The sequence below is a fragment of the Dendrobates tinctorius genome, unplaced genomic scaffold (assembly GCF_039654945.1).
Source record: "Dendrobates tinctorius isolate UK_male_01 unplaced genomic scaffold, ASM3965494v1 ptg000084l, whole genome shotgun sequence".
NCBI lineage: Eukaryota > Metazoa > Chordata > Amphibia > Anura > Dendrobatidae > Dendrobates > Dendrobates tinctorius.
In genome coordinates, this window is record NW_027361752.1 from 3,044,134 (window position 1) to 3,071,355 (window position 27,222).

Genomic DNA, 27,222 nt, shown 5'->3' on the forward strand with positions numbered 1-27,222 from the left:
AGCGTCACCAGAAATTGTAAAAGTGCTGCAACACATGGTTTATTTATGTCTGAAGTTTAACTTGTGGATTGTGGCAGAATTGGGAGAAGGGGTTGTTAATCCTGTTGCTGATGCTAATTTTAATTCACAGTGGGACCAGTTTTTGAAGTCGGGACTTCAAGAGGATTCAGCGGGCCTGGAGTTCCCTGCGGAACTGTGGAACCTGCCCTTCGAGCAGTGAAGGAGTTATTCTCTAAGTCATTGTCTGTCAGGTCTTGGAAGCAATATGATCAAGCCTGGGCGGCGTGGCAGGCTTGGAGGGCGTCACGCTGACATGGATGATGAGAGTCTACTATTGTTGCTTGTAGGTCATTATTGGGAGGCGGGTTGGTCAGTGTCTAAGGTCAGTAAGTTTTTAGCGGGTTTATCCTTTGGTTTTAAGGTTAGAGGGATTACGGATGCGACAAAATCATTTTTGGTACTTCAAACGGTTAAGGGTTGGAAAAAAGGGTGGGGGTCAATGGATGGTAGGAGGCCGGTAACTTATGAAGTTTTATTGGTCATAGGAAAGCAATTATCTAGTTTTTGTTCTTCCGCTTGGGAGATGGACTTATTTTGTGCAGCTTTAGCTTTGGCGTTCTTTGGGGCATTTCATTTAGGAGAATTGGTCAGCCCTTCCAGGGTAAAAAAGGGGGGATTATTGCGGGAAGATGTAGACGTTTCTGATGATAGGGTGGTAGTGTTCATCCGTTCTTCCAAGACGGATGTGACAGGTAAAGGTTATAAAGTGGTGTTGTTTCGGGTTCAAGGTTCCCCCTTATGTCCAGTGGTTTCTGTAGATAATTTCATGAAACAGGCGGGTAGTTTGGGTGACCGTTGTTAGTTCATGCGGATGGGTCTTTTCTGTCACGCTTCTAGTTTATTGCGGTTTTCAGGCACTGTTTGAATTTGGAGGGCATTTCGTCGTCTGATTGCAGTGGATATTCATTTTGGATCGGGGCTGCTATGGAAGCTGCCAGGATGAGTCTATATGAAGAAGTGGTGAAGAGGATTGGGCGTTGGGAATCAGAGAGATTCCGTTCATACGTTCGCCTGGCTTTGATTTGATTTGGCTCCTGATATGCTTGTAATTTTTTAACGGTGTTGTTGTTTTTCTTTTCCGTTGCAGACAACGATCGCCGGCTGGTGTGGATTATGGGACGGGAATCACAGTCTCAAAAAATATAACAAGAGACAAATTCAAAAGAGGTTCACATTTTCTCTTGTAACTCTGCTAAAAATACAAACTTTATTTAAAGACCACCATTACTTAATAGCCAAAAGTTATTTAAAACATTGCATCATACCACAAAAGAATGATCACCACTGGGAGGTGCCTGTCCCTGCACTGGCAGATTCTCCCTACCTGACAGCGGAGGTTGGAGCCCTAGGACCTGCGCAATTGGCCCCCCACTCCACGGCGGCTCACCCTGCTACCCCTATAGGGCCCTACAGGGGTAGCAGGGTGAGCCGCTGTGGAGTGGGGGGGCCAATTATGCAGGTCCTAGGGCTCCAACCTCCGCTGTCAGGTAGGGAGAATCTGCCAGTGCAGGGACAGGCACCTCCCAGTGGTGATCATTCTTTTGTGGTATAATGCAGTGTTTTAAATAATTTTTGACTATTAAGTAATGGTGGTCTTTAAATAAAGTTTGTGGATTATGGGACACTCAGTCGTTTTCTGGGCCGCACTGAGGGCAGCAGTTCGTCCGGATGGGCGACAGTTAGGTTTTCCTTGGTACCCTGCGTTGGATGGGTAAAAGGGGGATGGTATGGAGACAGTTGTTGCCTGAATTTCATCGCTTTGTGCGCCTGGATCGGGTCCCTGATATAGTTGTAATACATTTGGGAGGTAACAATTTGGGGAAGAGGCCTTGTAGGGAATTAATAAAGGACATAAAATTTGACATGTTGCGTTTATGGACGATGTTCCCAAAGGTTCTGATTGTTTGGTCGGACATTGTTTTCTGAAAAGTGTGGAGGGGAGCGCAGTCTGTAGATGGGGTGAACAAGGCATGGATCAAACTGACCAAGGCTGCTTCTCGCTTCATGGCAAGGAATGGGGCGGTTGTAGTGAGACACATGGACTTGGAGTGGGGTGTAGGTGCTTTTTGGAAGACCGACGGTGTGCATTTGAATGTGGTTGGTATAGACATGTGGTGCTTGGCTATACAAGAGGGTATCGAAACAGCTTTGAGAATTTGGGGGGACAAAAATGTTTGAGGGGGTCAGAACATTTATGTTCTTGGCAGGGGGGGAGGTCCTCGAAGTTGGTGGAATTGGAAAATGGCGGATTTGTGGGGGGGGATCTTACGAGGTCCTGGACTCCCCTCGGTGAATTCAAGTGGACTGGGTATTTACAATCCCGTGGAAGGGATAATTAGTGGGCCCGTTAATGGGTTTTGGTTTTGGCCAGGTTGGTTGCTACCTATCCTCGAGCTGGTGCCTAGCAGCTGGGCTGGGGGTAAGACTTAACCTGGGGCCAAGGTGAAAGTTGTGGTTATTTACGGTATACAAGGGTTTTGGGCTTTGAGGACCATCCACCCCTTTTGGGAGTGAACTGTTTGTAAATTGTTGTACTTTAATGTTAATAAATGGCTGCTGTGGCCAATTAATCCAACTTTGGCTTTGTCCTTTATTGGGATATGAGGTTCGGTTACGGAAGGTAATTATGGGGTGTGGGAGGGTACTGGATCATTTATGTGAAGCTCACATGAGTCATGGATACCCTTTGTCATAGGTAATGCAACACAGAGGCTATAAAAAGTAAATGGTGCAACATTTTTAATCAAACCAAGTTGCAGAAATGTTTTGTTTTTAAAAGCCTCAATTACATGCATTTAAATAAGAAAATAAATTGTCCCCAGGGGTGAATAACCCCAAGGTGCTTTTCTGGGCAGTCACGCTTACCTAGTGATACTCTGGCAGGTACAGCTCTCCTGTCAATCCAGAAAGAAACCCATGACAGCATCACCATGAGCATCGCTGGGAAATAGGACTGAAGCAGGAAGAAGAATATGTGCCGTCTCAGGATGAAGTTGATGAAGAGTCTGTTGTACCATCCTATTAAACAGACGACATTTGTGTAATATTCATCCTGCCGGTTACAGGGGCATGATACAGGATTACTTGTTCTATGGGAAGAATCTTTAGGCTAAGTTCACACTGGGCATTTTTTCAGCATTTTTTAATGCAAATTTTCAGCTGCATTTTACAGCACCAGCAAAGTCTATGAGATTTCCGAAATCTCATACACACACATTGGTTTTTTGTCATCAGTATTTTGTGCTTTGCATGTGTCTTTGGACATAGAGCATGTCACTTCTTTCAGCGTTTTTCACCCATTGACTTGAATGGATGGTGAAAAACGCTGCAAAAATGCAGGTATCAGGTTTTGATGTGTTTTTTGTGCCAAGACCTGATTCTATGGAATAGAATTTTTTTTCAACCCTAAACTTTAATCAGTATGCACAAGAGACAAATCATGCCGAGCATGCCAAAACCGCCGCAAAAAGAGCACAAAAAATGCAGCAAAAAAACAAGGAAAACCAAGGAAAACATGCTTTATTTCTGCAGCTTCTTTCCTGCCAGGTTTTGCTGCAGAAAAAAACATCTAGTGTGAACTTACCCTAATTGTATACAGTGGGGGAAATAAGTATTTGATACACTGGCAATTTTGCAAGTTTTCCCACTCACAAGGAATGGAGAGGTCTGTAATTTTTATTATAGGTACGCTTCACCTGTGAGATACAGAATAATAATAAAATAATAATAATGTTTATTTAAATAGCGCCAACATATTCCGCCGTTCCTTACAATTAGGTGGAGACATATACAGACCATAAATTCAATTCAAGGTAAGACAGTTAGTGAGTCGAGGTGATAGGCTTGTTCACAGAGAAGTGTTTTTAATGCACACTTAAAAAGTGGGAGCTAGGTATCAATCTAATAATAACAACCAGAAAATCACATTGTATGATTTTTAAATACTTAAATTGAATTTTATTGCATGAAATGAGTATTTGATCACCTACCAACCAGCAAGAATTCTGGCTCTCACAGATCTGTTAGTTTTTCTGTAAGAATCCCTAATACTCTGCACTCATTAACTGTATTAAATGCACCTGTTTGAACTCATTACCTATATAAAAGACACCTGTCCACACACTCAATCACACTCCAACCTCTCCACCATGGACAAGACCAAAGAGTTGTCTAAGGACACCAGGGACAAAATTGTAGATCTGCACAAGGCTGGGATGGGCAATAGGATAATAGGCAGCAGCTTGGTGAGAAGGCAACCACTGTTGGCACAATTATTAGATAATGGAAGAAACGCAAGATGACTGTCAGTCTTCCTCGGTTTGGGGCTCCATGCAAGATCTCAGCTTGTAGGGTAAGGATGATTCTGAGAAAGAACATGAATCGGCACAGAAGTGCACGGGAGGACTGGTCAATGACCTGAAGAGAGCTGGGACCACAGTCTCAAACATTACCATTAGTAACACACTATGCTGTCATGGATTAAAATCCTGCAGGTCACGCAAGGTCCTCCTGCTCACGCTGAAGTTCACCAGTGACCATCGGGATGATAGTGGGTGAAACATGATACTTTGGGGGTGCTTCTCTGTAAAGTGGACAGGACGACTGCACCTTATTGAAGGGAAGATGGATGGGGTCATGTATCGCGAGATTTTGTTCAACAACCTCCTACCCTCAGTTAGGCCATTGAAGATGGGTCATGACTGCATCTTCTAGCATGACAATGACCCAAAAACAGCCAGGGCAACTAAGGAGTGGCTCTATAAGAAGCATTTTGGGGTCCTGGAGTGACGCAGCCAGTTTTCAGACCTGAACCCAATAGAAAATCTTTGGAGGGAGCAGAAACTCTATGTTGCCCAACGACAGCCCCGAAGTCTGAAAGATCTGGAGATCTGTATGGAGGAATGGGCCAAAATCCCTGCTGCAGTGTGTGCAAACTTGGTCAAGAACTACAGGAAACATCTCACTTCTGTAATTGCAAACAAAGGTTTCTGTGCCAAATATTAAGTTCTGTTTTTCTATTTTATCAAATACTTATTTCATGCAATAAAATGCAAATTAATTATGTAAAATTCATATAATGGGATTTTCTGGATTTTATTTGTAGATTCTGTCTCTCACAGTTAAATTGTACCTGCGACAAGAATTACAGCTCTCTTCATTCTTTGTAGGTGGGAAAACTTGCAAAATTGGCAGTGCATTAAATATTTATTTTCCCCACTGTACATTGGTTTTCTTGTTTTATGCTGCATATAATGGGATTGACTTCTACAACCTCTGTAATACCTTAGCAACATCTGATGCACTTGTATGGTGGATGTGTGCACTGCTTGCATTGAGCAGGCTCAGGAACTGGGCCTGTTCCATATAGTGAGGGTGGTTGCTGTGTTAAACAGTGTGCACCCTAAAGTAGGTGCTGCGACGATTACTGGCAATCGCAACACGCACAAGGAGTTGCCATGTCAGCCAGGGGCTTAGTGATGGCCCCCACATCTGCCATGTTATTACTACAATGAAGCCCTGCCTGTGGATGGGCTTCAAAGGAGATCGTCATGTTTTACAATAAACTGCTCCTCTACAGTAACATTTTTACATTATTGCTCTGATCTAGCACTGATCACTGGTAACTAGGTGCAGACATCCATGGGTTTGGTGTTCTTCATCCACAACTATTATCGGCGAGAGCGTTTTTCTAGCTATACCTACCTGTGCTAGTATACAAGGCCAGGCCACTAGATGCACTGAACTCTTCAATGAAAAACTGGGACAGGGCAATATGTTCATCGGTTACTAGAGACTCATTCCCTTTCTTCCAGTACAGCATGAGGTCATCCTCATTGTAGGCATCTATGAAAGAGCAAATCAAGTTATGTCCGGAGCAGGTACAGTATATCATTGCATCATTTACATTATTTTCTAAGGAGACCACCTAATAGGAATGCAACTTACTTGAACTGGTGGCATTCTCATAAGAAATAATGAGATTAGCAATTGGTCAAATTACAAATGTGACCCTCCATTAACAAGAGGGCTTCGCTCTTCAAAAATTCTATAAAGAATATGAGGACACTGTACAGTAAGAGGAGTTGTCCAATTCTTTGGGGTCCAGAATTTCACCTACAGACCCCAATGCCACAACTTATGATCTAGGTGTCCAAAGAAGCCAGAGAAACTTTCCAATTTATGTATCCATTTATTTATTTTCATACGAAAAAAATCAATGATGAAATACTGATGGTAGAACCTGAAACACTGAGCAACACTGATGAAAATCAAGACCGTTTTTCACATACATAAGAAATAACTAATTTGAAGTTTTTGACCAAGTGGTAATTTTTTTCAGCATTTCTCCCGTGTTTTTGGGTCACCTTTTTTCTGGTGTTTTATAGATTTTTTTTTAAATCCATTTAACAATGAAGAAATTAATGGATTTTCAAGCAAAAATGCTGATAAAGCGCTCAAGAAAAAGCTTGGCATCTTCTGGGCATCTCTACAGAGCCTTTTCCATTGACTTCTATTATAAAGTACAGCGCAACTTCAGAGCAGAAGGAATCAGAAAAATGGTCTGGTCACTTCTATTAACCTTCTATTAATCGGATATCTTGATATCTGAGCATGCTCGAGTGCTAACCGAGTGTCTTCGCCGTGCTCGAAAAATATGTTTGAGTCCCCGCAGCTGCATGTGTTGTGGCTGTTAGACAGGCGCAACACATGCAGGGAATTTGTAACAAGCAGGCAATCCCTGCATGTGTTGCGCCTGTCTAACAGCCATGAGACATGCAGCCGCGGGGACTCGGTTAGCACCCGAGCATGTTCGGATAACACCTTATCCAAGCACGTATGCTCATCACTATTCTTCTAGCTTTCATTCTGTACCGGTAAGTCACTTAAAGAATGAGCACTTCATTTATTTTGAGTGCTTCTGGATTTCTGAAGCATGGAGCTGATAAAAGATGTGGCATAAGACTGAACATGTGCACAGCAGTGACATTTCAACCCCTTATCGACATCTGCCGCACATGTACAGGTCAAGTCTGTAGCAGGTGTATGGATCGGACTCACAGGGTGAGCTCACCCCATACCTGGCAGGTAATGCCTGTGTGTTACAGCAAGGACCTGCCCTAACACCCGGGGGTAGCGCAAAGCGCCACCGGTGATTCTTAACCTGTTAAATGCCACTGTCAAATTCTGATAACAACCTTAACATCAAAGTAACCATCGGTGTGCCTGTGACGTGCTCGTGGGTTGCCGTAGCATTGCTATGACAGCAAGAGGTCTGATGAAGACCTCCATTCTTGCCATTACGGAGCTCCCTTGAAACCTAGCCTTTGGCCAGGCTTGAAAGAAGACTATGACTTTTACTATATACAGCAATGCTGTGATATTGCTGTACATAGCACAAGCAATCAGACAATTGCAGGTTATAGTCCCCTAAAAGGATTAACAAGTGCAACAAAAAGTAAAAAATAAAAAAGTTTTAAAAAATAAATAAACAAAAGTTCAAATCACCAGCTTTTCCTCATTAAAAAATAAAGTTAATACAAAAATACACATGTGTTATCGCTGCATTCAGAAACAGCTGATCTATCAAATTATAAAAATAATTTATCCAATCGGTAAGCACAGTAAATTGATAAAAATCAAGAACGCCAAAATTACGTATTTTTGGTCGCTTCGATTTCACAAAAAATGCTGTAACAAGCAACCAGAATGTCATATGTGCCATATCTGTCCCAAAATGGTATCAATAAAAATGTTGTCTCATCCCACAAAAAATAAGCCCTCACACAGATACATCGATAAAAAAATGAAAACGTTATGGGTCTCGTAAAATTATGACATCCATCCCCCAAAAATTTTTTTCAAACTTCTGATTTTTATCACCACTAAAATAATAACAAAACTGGACATGTTTGGTATTTCTGTAATGGTACTTATAAACACAATCGTATTGAGAGATCACCTTTACCAAGGTATCAGTTTAAAGGTGTGAATATTTATGCAATCACATTATTTTAGTTCTTTATATTTCTTATCCCATTAAAAAGATTTCAGTTTAGATTGCAATTGAATTGCACAGATTATGGGTGACATTAAAGGTGGAAAAAGTTTTGACATTATCCTTCTTGGTTTAATTGTTTTTACATGAGAAAAACCTGGCATTTTAATGGGGTTTCGTAGATCTATTATTTCCACTGTAAGAATATATCAGTAGAGCGTGGTGAAGGACACTGTTACAGATTTTGCAAATTGACCCAGAAGTTTCAAGGTAAACCATACCAAATGTCATAAGTGTCAAATAGATGCACTGTATGTTTCGTGCTTTGTTTGCAATAGTGTGCTTTAATGAAGTCATAATTTGTCATACAGTATATGTCAGTTTTTTTACCTGGTGTAAATTAACCTAGCATTGTTTTTCTTTTGTTCTTGCTCTTCTCTGTTCCTGATATATGCCGCTCTCTTCCCTGAATATAAATGTAGTCTTTTCAGCCACATGGGAGTGGTTCTCAAGAAGATTCCTATACAGAATCGTTTATGATGATGCCCACTTAGCTAAAAAGATGATAAACTAAAGGAAAACACTGCCAGATTCAGGAGAACAATGGCATTTACACCAGGTAAAAAAAATACATATATGACAAGTGGCAGATCCTCTCTAAAGAGTTCACATTTGTTGGGTTACGACAAACTGTAGTCCAAAGTTCGGTTGGGGATCTGAACATGAACCCGAACTCTATAGAAGTAAATGGGCACCCGAACTTTGGTGCTTTAAAATGGCAGTAAAATGGTCATAGTAAGGGCTAGGGGGCTGCAAAAGGAAGCTAAATGGGGGTAAGAGCAAGGCAATTGCGCTGAAAACAAATGTAGATAGGGAAATGACTTAAAATAACATCTAATATATAAAGCTCAATGTGTGTGTGTATGTCCGGGATTGGCATCCGCGTCGTCGCAGGTACAGCCACAACATTTTGCACAGTCACACGTCTGGACCCCGACAGCGTCATAGGCTATGTTGTGAGGCGAAATTTTAACCCCACGCGTTCCAATTCACCAAACAATTTTGCCCCTATCTACATAATGGGGAAAAAGTGTATGTATGTATTGGCATCTGCACCGTCGTAGCTACAGCCACAAAATTTTGCACAGTCACACGTCTGGACCCCGAGAGCGTCATAGGCTATGTTGTGAGGTGAAATTTTAAACCCGCGCGTTCCAATTCACCAAACAATTTTGCCCCTATCTACATAATGGGGAAAAAGTGAAAGGAAAAGTGTTGGAGGCAAATTGACAGCTGCCAGATGTGAACAAGGGGGACTTAAAGAATGAGAGCGATGGTGCCAAAGAGTATATACCGTACAGTTGCTAAGGTGGGGCCCTGACATGGGATACTCACCACACACGGGGATATGAACATACACACAAAATGCGCCACACACTACCACGTGCTTCAACACATATACCACCCTCAGCACACATTTCACCACACATACACCAGCCTCGCCACATAAAACTCGAAACACAAAAGTCACCACTCAAAACTCGCCATGCTGTCCCAGGGCTGTTTACAAGATGAAAAATGAGCTGTGATTGGTTGCTCTCAGCAACAGTTTTCTTTGTAGACAGTTATGGTAACTGAGGCCTATTATTCTTATCATTTCTATGGTGTTATCATCCTTCTGTAAAGCTGGAAATAACGCAAATTATTACCGTGCAAACACAGACCACCCTCTGACACAGACTGCAGGGGGAGCCCAGTATCACACAGGATAGGATTAGATACACGGCTCAGCAGTCAGTATCACACAGGATAGGATTAGATACACGGCTCAGCAGTCAGTATCACACAGGATAGGAATAGATACACGGCTCAGCAGACAGTATCACACAGGATAGGATTAGATACACAGCTCAGCACACAGTATCACACAGAATAGTATTAGATACACGGCTCAGCAGACAGTATCACACAGAATAGGATTAGATACATGGCTCAGCAGTCAGTATCACACAGGATAGGATTAGATACACGGCTCAGCAGTCAGTATCACACAGGATAGGAATAGATACACGGCTCAGCAGACAGTATCACACAGGATAGGATTAGATACACAGCTCAGCACACAGTATCACACAGAATAGTATTAGATACACGGCTCAGCAGACAGTATCACACAGAATAGGATTAGATACATGGCTCAGCAGTCAGTATCACACAGGATAGGATTAGATGCACGTTTTTTATGTGCAATATAATCATTATAATTTGTTATAACTAACCACAGTTGGTTACTATGCCCAGGCAATGCTGGGCTCTTCAGCTAGTAGAATATATAAAAGCAAAAATAATAATCTTGACTCAGAAGACGAAGGTCCAAGTGGAGGCGGAGGTGGAGGTGGCGGTGTAGGAGGAAGAGGCAAAGGAGGTGTGATCCAACACTTTGTTTTTGTTTTTTTTTGTTTTTTCTTTGTTTTAGGGAACTGACTTAAAAGAACATAGAATTAACAAAACATAACAACCTAGAATAATGAGACGGAAGTCCAAGTGGAGGAGGAGGTGGAATAGGTGGAGGTAAATGAAGCGGTGTAGGTGGAACAGGCAGAGGACGAGGTAGCCAACACTTTTTTTTGGTACGAACTGTGGGATCCATCTTTGGTTCACTTTAATAAATGTTATCTTCCCCACATTGGCTGTGGACAGACAGATATTCCTGTCTGTGATCACACCCCCCTTCCGTGCTAAACACAATTTCCAACAGTACACTTGCCGCAGGGAAGGCCAGCACCTTCAAGGTATAGAGGGCAAGCTCAGGCCAATTTGGACATCCAGAAGTTAAATGTGTGATGCCAGATGTTGTGGCATGCTGAGAAAAGTTTTGCCACATTTCAGCCATGCTAATCCTACCTTCCATGATGGTGGCAGTGACGAATTTCCTTTGGCGACTTCCTCCTCTGAGCTGCTCTTCTTCTGAGCCCCCGTTGTCAGATTTGAACACTGTCATTAGTACCACTACCAGCGTGCACTTGTATTCTTGGATTTTGCGATCCCACTCTAGTGACGGAAGAAGTGATAGTACGTTGTCCTTGTAGTGGGGATCCAGCAGGGTAGCCATCCAGTAATGAGCAGTGGTAACATTTCGGGCAACTCAGAGGTTGTTACACAGGCACAGTAGCATGTATTGACTCATGTGTGCCAGGCTGCCCAGAGGAAATGACAAGTTGCCCTCCGTGGAAGGCGTATGGTCTGGGTCCTCTATATCCTTCCAGCCACGCTCCAGTGAACATGGTTCCTCCTTCTTCACATCCTCCAGAACTATCCTATGGCTGGCCCGTTGTGTACCTGGCCGCTATTGGTACAGGAACCCACCCTCAGAGCCATGTGTGGATGACAGGCCTGATAGCGTTGTGAATGGTCCCTGTTCCTTCTGCTCCCTTTCTTCCTGTTCCACTTCTTCCTGTTCCACCACCTCATCCATATTGGCCTGAAGTGTTCTTTTCCAGAAGTCATAAAAGTGGTATAATAAGGCTCATGATTGCATCATCAGTGCTTGCCATGTTGCTGGTGAAGTGGGGTTGTTTCACAGAGCAACTCAGCAGGGTGTGCTGCAGCTAAAATCTACTATTGCCTGCTGCTGCACGCACAGTCTCTCCATCATATGCAAGGTGGAGTTCTGCCTTGCTTGCTGGACGGTCGCATATGAGGTGGTGAGCGGAAAGTCAGAAGTGACACTGCAGCGTAGACAGATGAGCAGCAGCAGGGCGAGAACGCAGAAAGCGTGCACACACTGCCCACACTTTCCAGGTCCACAGCTCCTGCACAATGTGAGATTTGTTCCCCAAACAGAGGAGTTTCAGAACAGCCTGCAGTTGTTTCTCCCTGGCTGTGCTGAAGTTGGTAGTGCAGGTCTTACTGTCACCCGATGAGGAGGTGGTGGAGGAAGCAGAGTAGGAGGAAGAGGCAACTTGGACATAGGAACGCCCAGAAATCCTCTGTCGTGGTAAGACATGCGCTAGAACGCCTACCGCCTTAGGCCCAACCGACACTTCATATGCCTGGTTATATGTTCCACATATTGGTGGTTATGTTGGACCTTGCCACTGATGCCGTTGCGCAATGCACATTTGATTTGGTCCATAACGTGTGAGCAGGGCAGGGATGGCCGACCTGGAAGAGTAGTAGCAGCTTGATAAAGGCTCTGCATGAGCCGAAACGTCGCTAATCATGTGGGTCTGAAATAAAACCACATTTTTTACTCTTTGAAAAGGAGTGCTGCCTTCAGTTTCTTCATATTTGAATTTTGGCTTTTGAGATAATTGCTTGGGAGGCCTGAGCATCTGAATATTTTGGATTATGCTGTCCATTTTCTCTTGAGATATATATATATATATATATATATAAGGAAAAAAATAGGCAGCACTCAAATTAAATGTGAAAGCTTGACAAAGACGGGTCACCGTTGAAATGTTGCCACCTGAGGATCAGTAAAGTATCCACTGTTTTCACATTTAATTTGAGTGCTGCCTATTTTTTTCCTTTTGTTAATTTGGCTGTTTGGAGACTGCTGAATAGGTTTTGCACCTACTATATTATTTTGGTAGTGCTGCCCTTTTTTCTTGATTTATATATATATATATATATATATATATATATATATATATATATATATAGCTTTGTCACCATAAAAGGAGAGGGCCCCAGACATTTCTTGCACAGGAACCCCAAGCTGTTAATGTCCGTCCCTGCCATGGCTCATGGGTGGCTGGGTGGGTATTTCTTATTTCTCTCAAGGGTTTGTAGGATGGAGAGCTGAACACTTACATGGATCGGTGTGCAGATGATCGGTGACACTGGTGGTGATGTTGGTGCTGCTGTATCCTCTAAATGCGGGGAGGCAGGTAGCCCGGTTGATCGTGAGCATGAAGATAAGACAGAGATCGCAGCTGGAGGCTCAGATCTGTCACGCTTTTTAAGCTGTGTACTCCACTGCACCTTGTGCTTGGAATACAGATGCCTCACCATGCAGGTGGTGCTCAGGTTCAGAAAATGTATACCTCGCTTCAGGCTCTGCCAACACAGCATGCAAACCACCTGTCGCTTGTCGTCAGTGTAGGAGGGAGAGTCCCCACTATGTAAGCCGGCCGGAACCAAGAGGACTGTCACCAAGGTTCCTAGGGAGACTGTTTCCGGGGGACATAATGGGAGGACGGACTAGAGACAGTTCTAGAAGGAGTGGAGGCGGAGCAGGTATAAAAGGAGCTGAGAATGCCAGCAGGGGGCACTCGACAGCGCGGGAGAGAAGGAGCAGGGAGCCTAGGTGGCGTCAGAGAGCCACAGCCAGAAGGAGAGAGCGACGACCAGAGGGACTGAGGAGAGACTCACCACGGACAAGGAGGAGACAGCCCTGAGCAGCTCAGCAGCAGGGCACTGACCGAACGACCGTGCTCCCGTCACTCCAGCCCTCAGTTGCAGCCTGCCTGCGGCCTCCCGCGGCCGCCGCAGGCCCGACTCCAGCCCGCAGCTGCGGCCTGTCCGCTGCCGCCCGCGCCCACCGCTGTCCGTCTCCAGCCCGCAGCTGCGGCCTGTCCGCTGCCACCCGCAGCCTCCGCTGCCCGACTCCAGCCCGCAGCTGCGACCTGTCCGCTGCAGCCCGCGGCCACCACTGCCCGACTCCAGCCCGCGGCTGCGGCCTGTCTGCCGCCTCCCGCGGCCACCACTGCTCGACTCCAGCCCACGGCTGCGGCCTGCCCGCTGCCACCCATGGCTGCCGCTGTCCGGCCTCAGCCTGCGGGCCCCGACTGCCCCCATTCCGCCTCCACCGGAAGGCACAACACAGAGGAACTCTTCAGGGGCCTGTTGTGCTCACAGTCCATCTGGGCGTAGGAACGCCCGAAGCTTGCTCCAACTCCTCGTCAGCTGGGCCCAGCGGCTGACATGCCGAAGAAACACCGACCACCACTCTGCCGGATGTCAGAGGAGGATAAGTGACACATTATAGTTAATCAAACGTAGTTTCAGGACCCGTAGTCGGCCATGCCGTGGTCTTTTAGTTACCGGTTCCGACCGGGTAGTTCTTATCGTATTACCTGTGTATTATTGTTCTGATCCCTGTGAGGATAACTGTTGTTAGCTTGTTGGTTACTCGAGATAGCCCCTATAGATACATACAGTATATATATAAAAAGTTACGTTCTAAGCTCACTCTGGCTCCTGTCTCGTCACTGCATCCCGCGTGCCTGCTATTACTACATCAGTACATTGCCTGAAGAAATACCATGCTAGGGAGCTCATTTTGGCTGGCTTTGGTGTTCTCATTTCCTCTGCGCGATGGGCAGTGGCAGCCGATTGTACTGGCTAAGGGCTGCATGCTGTGCTTTTGCACCATGCTTCCTGTTTTGCTGTGCTGCTGAGGCAGAGTGACCACTTCCTCTTCCTCCAAACTGCTTGCATCACTAAGATGGCCTTCACTCCATGTAGGGTCTAGGACCTCATCATCCCCCGCATCATCTTCCATCCAGTCCTAATCCCTGGCCTCTTTGCCAGTCTCCACACTGCAGAAAGATGCAGCAGCTGGCACCTGTGTTTCATCATCATCAGACATGTGCTGTGGTGTTCCGTTGACTGTGTGGACTAAACGTCCCATGCACTCATGCTCCAACTGAACAAGTGAATGGGCATTAATGCACTCAATATCTTCCACTTGTGGGACAGAGACAGGTGGATGGCCGATGGAACCACAGCCAGTGCAGTCCTCAAAAAGCAGAAGTGACTGCTGCAAGACTTGGGGCTGAGACTGCTTGTCTTATTTGCAAGGGGGTGGGTAAAACGGATGACCATGTTCCGCAGGTGTCAACTGTGCCTTCTGCATTGGACTGATGGAAGATAATGCAAAGGAACTGGAGGCACTCTCAGCCATCTAATCTAACACTACCTCAACATGTTCTGGCCTCACCAATCGTGTAGCGTGATATTCGGCCCCACAAAATGACGCATAACGTCCTGTCAACTGCGTGCATCAAAAAATGATGTTGCATTTAGGCACGTACCAGGAACAGAATGACCACACCCTCTCCTGGAAGCAGATCCACCAGCAGCAGCTACACCAGCCCCATAAAGGCCATGTCCTCGTCCCCTCATTGATGGTCTACTAATTTTTTAAGTGGTTTTTAGGCACCCTACTCACACACAGCGGCAGACTATAACTATTTTAAGACCAACAACTTGTACAGAGAAAGCGGTAGAGAATAATTATTTTTTTTAGACCGAGGCACAACTTGTACAGACACAGCAGCAGAGTATAATTATTTTTTTAGGCCCCATCACAACTTGTACAGACTCAAATAATTTTTAGGGGCCCAGCCACAACCCATACTGACACAGCGGTAATTATTTTTTAAGCCCATTACTCATACAGACATGGCTGCAGAGTACACACAGAAGCTTAAAGGCATAGTACCCCCACAGGCAGGAGCACAGAGTACACACACACACAGACTTTTTTGCAGAGTGTGCACACACAGAACCTAATGCTGTCCCTCACTCCAGCTGCATCCTGTCCCTATGTCACTCAAAGCAAAATGGCAGCAACACCCGTAATCCAGCATTTATAAAGGCCAGGTCAACTGGTGCACAGGCCAATCACAGCCATGCCAATACTTGACATGGATGTGATGGCTCCGAAAGTGCCCACAGCCTAAAAGCTTGTTGATTAGCTATGCTGCAGCCTTTCAACAAACTATATTAGGCATCCGAGCCCAAACATTAAAGTTTGTGTTCAGGATTCGGTATCGGATACTAGGTATCTGGTATGAACTCCAAACTTTTCAGTTCAGCTTTGCTTATCCCTATTGTGACAAAGTTAATGGCAAAGTGCTGGAGGGGAGATACATTTCACTGAGGCTATTGGCTTCAGTGATTTGAAATCCATAAGTGTGCTCCAGCACACTATGTGTTGAGAGGGGTTAATCGGCCATTTTAAGGGGTGGGTATTTGTTGACAACCATAGAGCGGGTAGGAGGTTGTCCACCTTATCTCTACCTCAGGGTGTGGTCTGGGGTTTAAATTGTCAGTCTTCTGAGGCATTCAATGTTCGCTAGGCCTGGAGAGTGGTACTCTGGTGTTTTGTGTCCTGAAACGGAAGCTGAACCAGTGGATGTTGATTTTTCCTGAACGGGCTGATCCCCGCAACAACACGAACTGTGCCTTATGTTATGTTTTGTTTACCCTTTGGCCAGAAAGGCCTTGTTCATTTTTGCTATCCCTGCACTGGCTTACGCACCACACCTAATAAACCATCTTAAAGAGACAATGTTCCTTTGTCTATCTCCGTGTGCAGCCGAGTGAGCCGATTTACCACAACTGTTGGAGAATGCGGGCAATTTTCCCGGGAGAAGATTGAGTTGCTCCAGCAACATTGAGTTGCTCAGAAAGGCGATGCGTGGAAGTCCAGCAGCCCCTCCCCCAAGTCCAGGTGACGACACATATGTGGTGTTTGTAGGTACGAAGGATGCAGTGACGAGTCGCGAGACAATTAGGTGCTTTCTATATTAACATTAATAAGACTAGAGGGAACTTTTCTCAGTCCCGGCCTGATCACCAAAAAGGAGTAACACGGTTTGCCCTTGCAGGGGTTCTATACAAGCACACACAAACGGGTAGACCACGACTACTTCCGGCAACAGCCGGTCACTATAGGGCCGAGGTATGGCCGACTACGGGTCCTTAATTATAAAGTCAACTTAGCCGTCCAGACGTCCCTCGCCATTTGGGTTGGTGGTCTTTTGGCGTAGTAGTTGCTAGGCCCAGTTGCTGAGGCGATGACGAACTCTTCGCGCACTCCGGCACGCTGATGACACTGGAGCCCCACAGGCTCCGGTGGAGTCCTTGGACAGTTGGGCCGCAGCCTCTGGCCTGAGGCAAGCGGCAGCGATGTGTGGTGGCGAATGACAAGCCACCTGCGTAGCTAACGGCTGCGACGGGGGTCCACGGTCAGCAGAGGCTCGGCCCCTGCTGCGGACTGGAGCGGGACAGTGGTGGCCACCGGCGGTACTGTACTTGCCACGGCCACTGGTGAGAACAGGGCGGCTGCAGGTGGCGGGGAGCGGCTGCAGGTGGCGGGGAACAGGCTGCAGCCGTGGGCTGGGGCGAGACAGCAGCGGCAGCGGGTGACCGCGGGTAGGCCGCAGCCGCGGCCTGAGGGGAGGCAGCAGCGGCCGCGGGTTGAACTGGGGCCGCAGTGGCCACAGGCTGGAGCGGGGCAGCAAGTCCCGGATAATCGCCTCGGTACCGTCCTTCTGGAGTCCTTGGTGAGCGTCCTCCCTGGCACTGGTGAGTCGTTCTCGCTTTCAGCCGCTCCCATGGTCTCCTGCTGTCTCTGTGTCGGTCTGCTGACTCATCGTTCCGGGAATTCCCCGCCTCTTTTGTACTGGTCCCTCCCCCAGCCCATCTGTCTGTCACAACGGTCCGTCCCTGAATTCTGCCCCCCGGGGACAGTTTCCCCCGGAACCCAGATGACGGCTCCCTTGGTTCCGGCCCGGACATTCGACGGGGGCTGTTCCTCCCACACATACGTCTGGAAGGTGACAAGCGATGCAAAGAATGACCTCGGGTCGATGATGTGGAAGCTTTTTTGACTGTACTTGAAAGAGTGGCAGAGCGGGAAAGTCTGATTAAGAGTGCTTAGTCACTTGAAACGCATAGAACGCAAGCCTTGCCACCTCATGCTGGCTTTTAACCTCACTTGTATGGATTAAGTGAATAAAGAATTGCACTTTCACTATATCGTGGAGCTGGACATTTATCTTTATTACTTTAGAGCGGGAAAGTCGCCTCCAATGCAATGGGCGCAGATGCTGGCCCCCCAATCTAACTTGCGAGCCCCAGAAGGCTTATTATGACCAGGCCTTACAACATACTGGGGAATATTCCAAACTAAAAGCTGAGATACTGGCATGCTCAGGGGTGACTATGTCTGTCCGAGCTCAAAGGGTCTACCACTGGGTGTATTGCAGTGATAAACCCCCTCACTCCCAAATATTTGATTTGCTGCATCTGGTACAGAAGTGGTTGCAGCCAGAGTCCTCCACCTCAGCCCAGATGGTAGAGTGGGTTGCAATGGTGTTATCCACTTCCTTCCCAGGCCAGTGCAGACCTGGGTTGCCAGGGAGACCCCAAAATACAGGTGACCTGGTGGACCTAGTGGAAAGGTACCACATGGGTGAGAGATCCCTAAGGAAACTGGGTGGTATTGCATCCCCATACTGGGATACCCAGAGGGAGCCAAAATCCCAAAAGAAGGATAGTAGAGCCACCACTGGGTGGAGTCCATGGTCCCAAGGGGTCAGTGAGGGGATGCCAAAGGCCGATGGTAAAGACTTGATATACTGGATATGTCACGGTCCTGGACATATAACCACCCATTGTCCTATGTCCTATTAACAGATGGGCTACAGCCTAGGGAGGTTCTGTACATACTATGCCTATCCCACCTGCAGTGTGGACTATCAGACCAGTGAGGGGCCACAGTCATGCCCCGTGACAATAAATGGGTACTGGTGTTGAGACTCTTGAACTGTGGGAGTTTTGTAAACCTGATAAAGGGCCACGTTCCCCCACCAGTTGATCCCAGAAAAACCGTGGGCATTCGTTGTATTCACGGGGACGCCAAGGACTACCCCGTTGCCAGAGTGACAATAAAGACTAACTGTGGGGCTGAGGCACATAAAGTCAGGGTGGTAAGGATCTGCTACGTCGAGTTAGAATAGGGCGGGATTTTAGCCTGTTCTGAGACTTATGGCAGAAGGCGGGGGTACCAAGTGACTAAGACAGGAGCTGGTTCAAACCTAATGGATCCCCATCGCCGTGTGTCCTTGCTGGTGACGAGAACAAGATGGTGACCAATGAGGCCGAGATTCCTTAGTTGGGGTTTCTCCTGGAGAATTTTGAGACTGCTCAAATGCAGGATCTTATGTTAAAAACTGCATTTGACAACGTTACTGCGATAAATGGGGTTTCTCAAGAGTTGGGCGCTGACACCAGGTTTCCATATTTACTTTAAATGAAGAGCTACCTTTATCAGGTCACTTAGCTGAGAGGGGCAGTGATATAGATGTTATTGGTACCGGATCCCTATAGGCGTAGGGCATTAGATCTGGCCCATTCTCATGTCTTAGGTGGGCGTCTGGGAGTAGAAAAAACTCAAGAGCATGTCCTTCAGAGGTTCGACTGGCTTGGGTGTCATCAAGACATTATTAATTTCTGCTGAACCTACCCTACCTATTAGCTAACTGCTCCTGTATCCCACTCTTGCAGTCCCCTAGTGCCGTTGCTCATTATAGAGGTTCCATTTGACCGGATTACCATGGACCTTGTCAGGCCCTTGGTTAAGTCTGTCAGGAGTCACCAATACATCCTGCCGCACGGTACGCAGAGGCGGTACCACTGAGAAAGTTCTCCACCAGGAGTATAGCTCGAGAGCTAGTCCATATTTTCTCCTGCCAAAGTAGATCCTGACAGACCAAGGACTCCTTTTATGTTGTGAGTTCATTTTCCCCTTCACCATTGAGGTCTGATGAACTCCCTCTTCTGGTGAAGGAAGGTAGTGAGGCTGATCACCAAGCACCTGAGCTGGATGATGATGACTGGGTGACGGGAATTTCTGACTGGATATACAGTAAGGCAGCCAACACCCTTCTGCCTTGCTGGTGATCTCTCTGAGGGATTCTAGGAGACCAGTCTGATTCCTGCTCCTCAAAAGCTAAGTTCTCTGCTCTGTTTTTTGCATTTGTGTTTTGGTTTTGTTTTTCCTTGTTTTTCTGGATTTCTGCCATTCCCTGCTGGGGTGTGCTGAATTCCTTTTTGCTCTGTCTTCAGAAAATACCTGAGTACTGATATAGTCTTTTTGAAGCCTAGCGTCTTCAGGGCTTTTTTCCCTATTAGCTGTTGGCACTTTTGATAGGGTTTTGGTGGATTACAGACAGCAGCTTTTCTATCCTGTCCTTTGTAGTTAGCTTGGGCCCCATCGTTTGCTCAGCCCATCTTTCTATCTGTGTGAGTGTTTTTTCATCTTGCTTCACCGTCATTATATGTTGGGGGCTGCCTATTGCTTTGGGGTCTGCTCTGGGGCAGTTTAGATTTCCCTTTCTGTCTTTAGGCTATGTAGTTCTCCGGCTGTGATCGAGGGGTCTAGGGCACCGTAGGAACCCCCCACGGCTACTGCTGGTTGTTGTTGATAGGTTCAGGGGTCTGTAATCCGATAGCTGCCAACTTCTCTGGTTTTCTGGACTTAGCTAGTATTTCTGTTTTTGCCTCCTCCGGTGACTCATTCATAACACTTTTATGTCCAAAGTGATGAGGTAGTTGTGTGAGGCTCTCCAGTTTACCTAACTTCGGACAATGGTGTAACACCCATAGACGGCCAGCCTGGTGGAGAGGTTTAATAAGACCTTGAAATCTATGCTTAAGAAGGTTGTGGATAAGGATGGCTGAGACTGGGATTGCCTACTACCGTACCTATTGTTCTCCAATAGAGAAGTCACACAGGCCTCTAAGGGGTTCTCACAGTTTGAGCTGCTATACGGACGGCACCCTCGGACATTTCTAGATAATGCAAAGGAGACCTGGGAAGTGAAGGTAACACCCCAATGAAGCGTCATACAACATGTGGCCCAAATGCAGGACAAGATGGCAAGGATGATGCCGATTGTGAGGGAGAGCGTCTTCAAGCACAAGAGTCCCAGGCAAGGGTCTACAATTGGTTGGCGAGATTGAGACAGTTTAGTCCTGGAGACCGGGTGTTGGTGTTCATCCTCATGTTCAAGTGGGGTCAAGTGGCAAGGGCCATACGAGGTGGTCGAAAAACTTGAATGACGTCAACTACAAGGCCCACCAACCAAGGAGAAGAAAGCCGTACCAGGTATACCACATTAATCTGCTGAAACCATGGTGAGACAGGGAACCAGTGGAAGCTACATGCCTGGGGGCAAGACTGAAGCCAGAGTCAAAGATACAGAGACACTGTCACAAGCCCAGAAGCAACAGTGACGAAAACTGCTTTAGCGGAACCGAGGCCTGTTTGCCAGCATGTTCGCAGGTTGTGGAGCATGAAATTCTGACGGAACTGCATGTGAGGGTGAACCAAAAGCAGCATTAGATTCCCGAAGCCCACTATGAGGTGATCTCCAAGGAGGTGAAGAGAAAGTTGAGCCTGGGTGTCATTGAGGAGTAAAAGAGCGGCTGATTCAGTCCCAGTGTAATCTGCTGAAAGCGGATGGAGAGTGGGTTTCTGTAATGACTACAGGAAGCTTAATGAGGTGTCCAAGTTCGACGCATATCTGATGCCCCGGGTTGATGAGCTCACTGAGAGGCTATAGGGTCAGCCAGATATATCACCACCCTGAACCTAACAAAAGGATACTGGCAAATTCTCCTGTTCCCAAGTGCCAAGGAGAAGACGGCTATCACGCTGCAGCTATGCAGGTACCTGCAACCTCCACAAGAGGGCAATAGAATTCAAGGATGGTAACAAGTCAGCAAGAGCAGACCTGTAGTGCTGCAGTAAAGCTACCACCAGGTGGCAGCAGAATAGTCAAACAAGCCGAGTCAAAACCTAGACCATCACACAGTACAAAGGGAAAAAACAAGCACAGAGTCAGTGGAGAGCCAAAAGGTCAATACCAGAAAAGGGCAGAAGTACCAGGGACCAGAGGCAAAGTCAGAGGCAAAACCGAGTCAAACATCGGGAAATCCAAAAGCAATCAGGAAACACTAAGACAGGATGGGCAGAGAGGGAGAAACAGACATCGGCAAGGTCAGAAAGCGCAGCAGGACAAATCAGGGTACTACCAGAGTCAGATACTCATGCCGTAGGCAGAAAATATAACTGACATAGCCTGGAGGACTCAGCAGGAAGAAATAGCAGACCTGAATCCAAAAGGAGGCCAGGCAAACTTAACCCTTGACATGATCAGTCTGGGAAAGTGGCAGACATGACTCAAAACTCGGACTGAATCATGACAACGGCCTTCTCTACACCTAATGGGTGCTTTCAATAGACCAGGATGCCATTCGGTCTGCAGGGGGACCCAGCTACTTTCCAGAATGCCATGTACTGCATTCTAGCCTCTCACAAAAAGTGCACCGCAGATTATATGGACAACATCGTGATCTTCAGACGGGATTGAGGAAGTCATATGCAGAAGGTTCAGGCAGTGCTGGATGCACTGAGGAAGGCAGGGTTTACCATAAACCCAAAGAAGTGTACCACGGGGAAAAAAGAGGCACAATGCTTATTCTACTATATCAGCATTTAAAAACTGAACTGGTAATCATTTCATTAAGGAAATGTATATTTTGGGGCATATTCTACATAACAAAACTGAATTTTGTTCTTCAAGTAATATAGAAACCTACTTACAACTTTCCAGTTCTAACGAACAGTTCTGGGTGTCCAGAGGAAATCGGCTGAAATCCATGAAGCACATCGACGATACGGTTATCCTGTAACATTACAGGAAATAATTGTGTTACACACGGTAAAACTAAATGTACTAATATTAGACAGATTATTTCCGTATTGATTTTATTACATAGCTATATGTTATAATGTTACTACTACGAGCAATTACTATCACTTAACGAACCAGAATAGTTTATAATGAAATAAAAGCTTTTGTCAATTTTAAACTCAGTTGTGAAGTAACGTAGTCACCTTTTCACAGCACAATTTAGGACACAGTGTATATTTTTTACATAACAAGTGGAGAATGGTTATAAATACATTAAATTACTTATCCTGAACTGATCTCCAGTTCTGGCTGGAGCGATTTTCAAGAGCAGTATTCACTACTTAGCAGGTTGATGCTGGAAATGGTTGACAAGCCAATTTAGAGACTCAGTCCTTGCCAAGATTATTTTTAGATAAGTACCATCCATAATGCTACCAAGGGTTTAGGTGCATCTGTTCCATCGAGGCAGACAATGGTGCACAGAAGAGGCAGCTTTTGTCAGGTCCCAAAACCTTTAATCACAGTTGGCCCACCTTCGAGTCCTCTTTATAGACTACTAGCTGAAGAGCCCGGCGCTGCCCGGCCATAGTAACTAACTACGGTTAGTTATAAAAAATTATAATGATTATATATATATATATATATATATATATATATATATATATATATATATAAAGCTGAGTGTATAGCCCCGCCCACTACTCATAGCCACATTCACTATAATATCCTACATCATCCCGTCAGCCAGAGCTACCGGCCTACTACCCGTAATATCCCACATCATCCCATCAGCCAGAGCCACCGGACAACTAATATCCCACATCATCCCGTCACATCCACCGGACTACTACCCCTAATATCCCACATCGTCCCATCAGCCAGAGCCACCGGACAACTAATATCCCACATCATCCCGTCACATCCACCGGACTACTACCCCTAATATCCCACATCATCCTGTCAGCCAGATCCACCGGACAACTACCCCTAATATCCCACATCATCCCGTCACAGCCGCCGGACTACTACCCCTAATATCCCACATCATCCTGTCAGAGCCACCGGACTACTACCCCTAATATCCCACATCATCCCATCAGCCAGAGCCACCGGACTACTACCACTAATATCCCACATCATCCCATCAGCCAGAGCCACTGGACTACTACCCCTAATATCCCACATCATCCCATCAGCCAGAGCCACCGGACTACTACCCCTAATATCGCACATCATCCCATCAGCCAGAGCCACCAGACTGCTACCCCTAATATCCCGCATCATCCCATCAGCCAGAGCCACTGGACTACTACCCCTAATATCCCACATCATCCCATCAGCCAGAGCCACCAGACTACTACCCCTAATATCGCACATCATCCCATCAGCCAGAGCCACTGGACTACTACCCCTAATATCCCGCATCATCCCATCAGCCAGAGCCACTGGACTACTACCCCTAATATCCCGCATCATCCTGTCAGCCAGAGCCACCGGACAACTACCACTAATATCCCACATCATCCCGTCACAGCCGCCGGACTACTACCCCTAATATCCCACATCATCCTGTCAGAGCCACCGGACTACTACCCCTAATATCCCACATCATCCCATCAGCCAGAGCCACCGGACTACTACCACTAATATCCCACATCATCCCATCAGCCAGAGCCACTGGACTACTACCCCTAATATCCCACATCATCCCATCAGCCAGAGCCACCGGACTACTACCCCTAATATCGCACATCATCCCATCAGCCAGAGCCACCAGACTGCTACCCCTAATATCCCACATCATCCCATCAGCCAGAGCCACTGGACTACTACCCCTAATATCCCACATCATCCCATCAGCCAGAGCCACCGGACTACTACCCCTAATATCGCACATCATCCCATCAGCCAGAGCCACTGGACTACTACCCCTAATATCCCGTATCATCCTGTCAGCCAGAGCCACCGGACAACTACCACTAATATCCCACATCATCCCGTCACAGTCGCCGGACTACTACCCCTAATATCCCACATCATCCTGTCAGAGCCACCGGACTACTACCCCTAATATCCCACATCATCCCATCAGCCAGAGCCACCGGACTACTACCACTAATATCCCACATCATCCCATCAGCCAGAGCCACTGGACTACTACCCCTAATATCCCGCATCATCCTGTCAGCCAGAGCCACCGGACTACTCCCCCTAATATCCCACATCATCCCATCAGCCAGAACCACTGGACTACTACCTCTAATATCCCACATCATCCCATCAGCCAGAGCCACCGGACTACTACCCCTAATATCCCACATCATCCTGTCAGAGCCACCGGACTACTACCCCTAATATCCCACATCATCCCATCAGCCAGAGCCACCGGACTACTACCACTAATATCCCACATCATCCCATCAGCCAGAGCCACTGGACTACTACCCCTAATATCCCACATCATCCCATCAGCCAGAGCCACTGGACTACTACCCCTAATATCCCGCATCATCCTGTCAGCCAGAGCCACCTGACTACTCCCCCTAATATCCCACATCATCCTGTCAGCCAGAGCCACCTGACTACTACCCCTAATATCCCACATCATCCCATCAGCCAGAGCCACTGGACTACTACCCCTAATATCCCGCATCATCCTGTCAGCCAGAGCCACCTGACTACTCCCCCTAATATCCCGCATCATCCTGTCAGCCAGAGCCACCTGACTACTACCCCTAATATCCCACATCATCCCATCAGCCAGAGCCACTGGACTACTACCCCTAATATCCCGCATCATCCTGTCAGCCAGAGCCACCTGACTACTCCCCCTAATATCCCACATCATCCTGTCAGCCAGAGCCACCTGACTACTACCCCTAATATCCCACATCATCCCATCAGCCAGAGCCACTGGACTACTACCCCTAATATCCCGCATCATCCTGTCAGCCAGAGCCACCTGACTACTCCCCCTAATATCCCGCATCATCCTGTCAGCCAGAGCCACCTGACTACTACCCCTAATATCCCACATCATCCCATCAGCCAGAGCCACCGGACTACTACCCCTAATATCCCACATCATCCTGTCAGAGCCACCGGACTACTACCCCTAATATCCCACATCATCCCATCAGCCAGAGCCACCGGACTACTACCACTAATATCCCACATCATCCCATCAGCCAGAGCCACTGGACTACTACCCCTAATATCCCACATCATCCCATCAGCCAGAGCCACTGGACTACTACCTCTAATATCCCACACAATCCCATCAGCCTGGGGTCAGAACCAGAGCGCTGAGTGAAACAGTCCTAACTGCCATACCGGGGATCCCTTTAAGAGAGACCTCGCATCAGAACCAGAGCGCTGAGTGATTTTGCCCTGACTTCCATACCAATGATCCCTTTAAGAGAACCCTGGGGTGAGAATCAGAGCAGTGAGGGATTTACTCTAACTTCCATACCAGAGATCTCTTTAAAAAAGCCTGGGATCAGAACCAGAGCGCTGAGTGGATTTGCCCTGACTTGCATACCAATGATCCCTTTAATAGAACCCTGGGGTCAGAATCAGAGCGCTGAGGGATTTGCCCTAACTTCCGTACATGAGATCCCTTTAAGAGAGCCTGGGGTCAGTACCAGAGCATTTGAAGGCAATTGCCCTGACTTCCATGCCGGAGATCCCTTTAAGAGAGGCCTGGGGTCAGTACCAAAACGCTGAGTGGATTTGCCCTAACTTGCATACCATTGATCCACGGGAGGGAGGGATTCATTTCTGTTATGTGCTCCTTTCTGGGGGGCAGACAATGGCTGGGAGCTTATGTTCCCAGGGATGCTAGATTTTTCCCACCATGTCAGTGTCTGCTGAGGTGTTGTCAAGTGTGAAAACTTGCTCATAGCAACCAATCACATCTCAGCTACTTTTAACCAGCTCTGGTGAAATGAGAGATACTTAGTGATTGGTTGCAAGGAAAACTGTTGTTCATAGCAACCAATCACAGCTCAGCTTCTTTTGAACAGCTCTGGTGAAATGAAATATGCTTTGTGATTGGTTGGTGATACACACATACATACATTCATTTTTATATATAGAGAAGTGCATTGCTAGCGAATGAGAAGACTTCAAGTGTTTCCATTGGGACGGATATAAAAGGGAGGGACTAATGAAATGTCACTACAAAACCCTAGCACCATCATAGGAGCCTAATTTGATCTGAGCTGTCATAAATGGAGTTATACAGATCAAAGGCTGGAGGCCTTGGATCCCTGCCTGCACCCCACACTGTGAACAGGTAATTGAAGCAGATTATCTGATGAGAGCAGACATGAAATGGAAAATGGAATGGAAACCTAAACCAAAGCACAAAACGACTACACCACATAAGATGGCAAAGCTATAGATCATGTGAAATCCATAGTTACATGCTGAAAGGACTCAAAGGTACATGGAGTACATGGTACGTGCCAAATTCATTATGTACTTTAGACACTTTCTGCATCAATGTTTATTTTTTGGTCTAGACCATTTATTGGCACAGAATACTTGTTTCACAGCCATAAAGTGCTGAAAATAAATGTTTTCGGATGTGCAAAGTCTGGCACCCCTGAGGCTCAGTCGCCACAGAGGTACTGCACCTTCTCCTAAGGTGTAGTGCCCCAC

The 27,222-nt window shown here is 46.6% G+C and overlaps 1 protein-coding gene across 3 annotated transcripts in view; it reads right to left on the bottom strand.

The window, feature by feature from the left end:
* The window catches only part of GABRR3 (gamma-aminobutyric acid type A receptor subunit rho3), a 160,215-nt gene that overhangs the window by 17,591 nt on the left and 115,402 nt on the right, over positions 1-27,222 (bottom strand). For all 3 annotated transcript variants that reach the window (XM_073584411.1, XM_073584409.1, XM_073584408.1), the window contains 3 exons: positions 22,467-22,549; positions 5,764-5,904; positions 2,926-3,078 (listed from right to left, as the gene is read on the bottom strand). In XM_073584411.1, the coding sequence (XP_073440512.1) occupies positions 2,926-3,078; positions 5,764-5,904; positions 22,467-22,549 (377 nt within the window). The remainder of the gene's footprint in view (positions 1-2,925; positions 3,079-5,763; positions 5,905-22,466; positions 22,550-27,222) is intronic.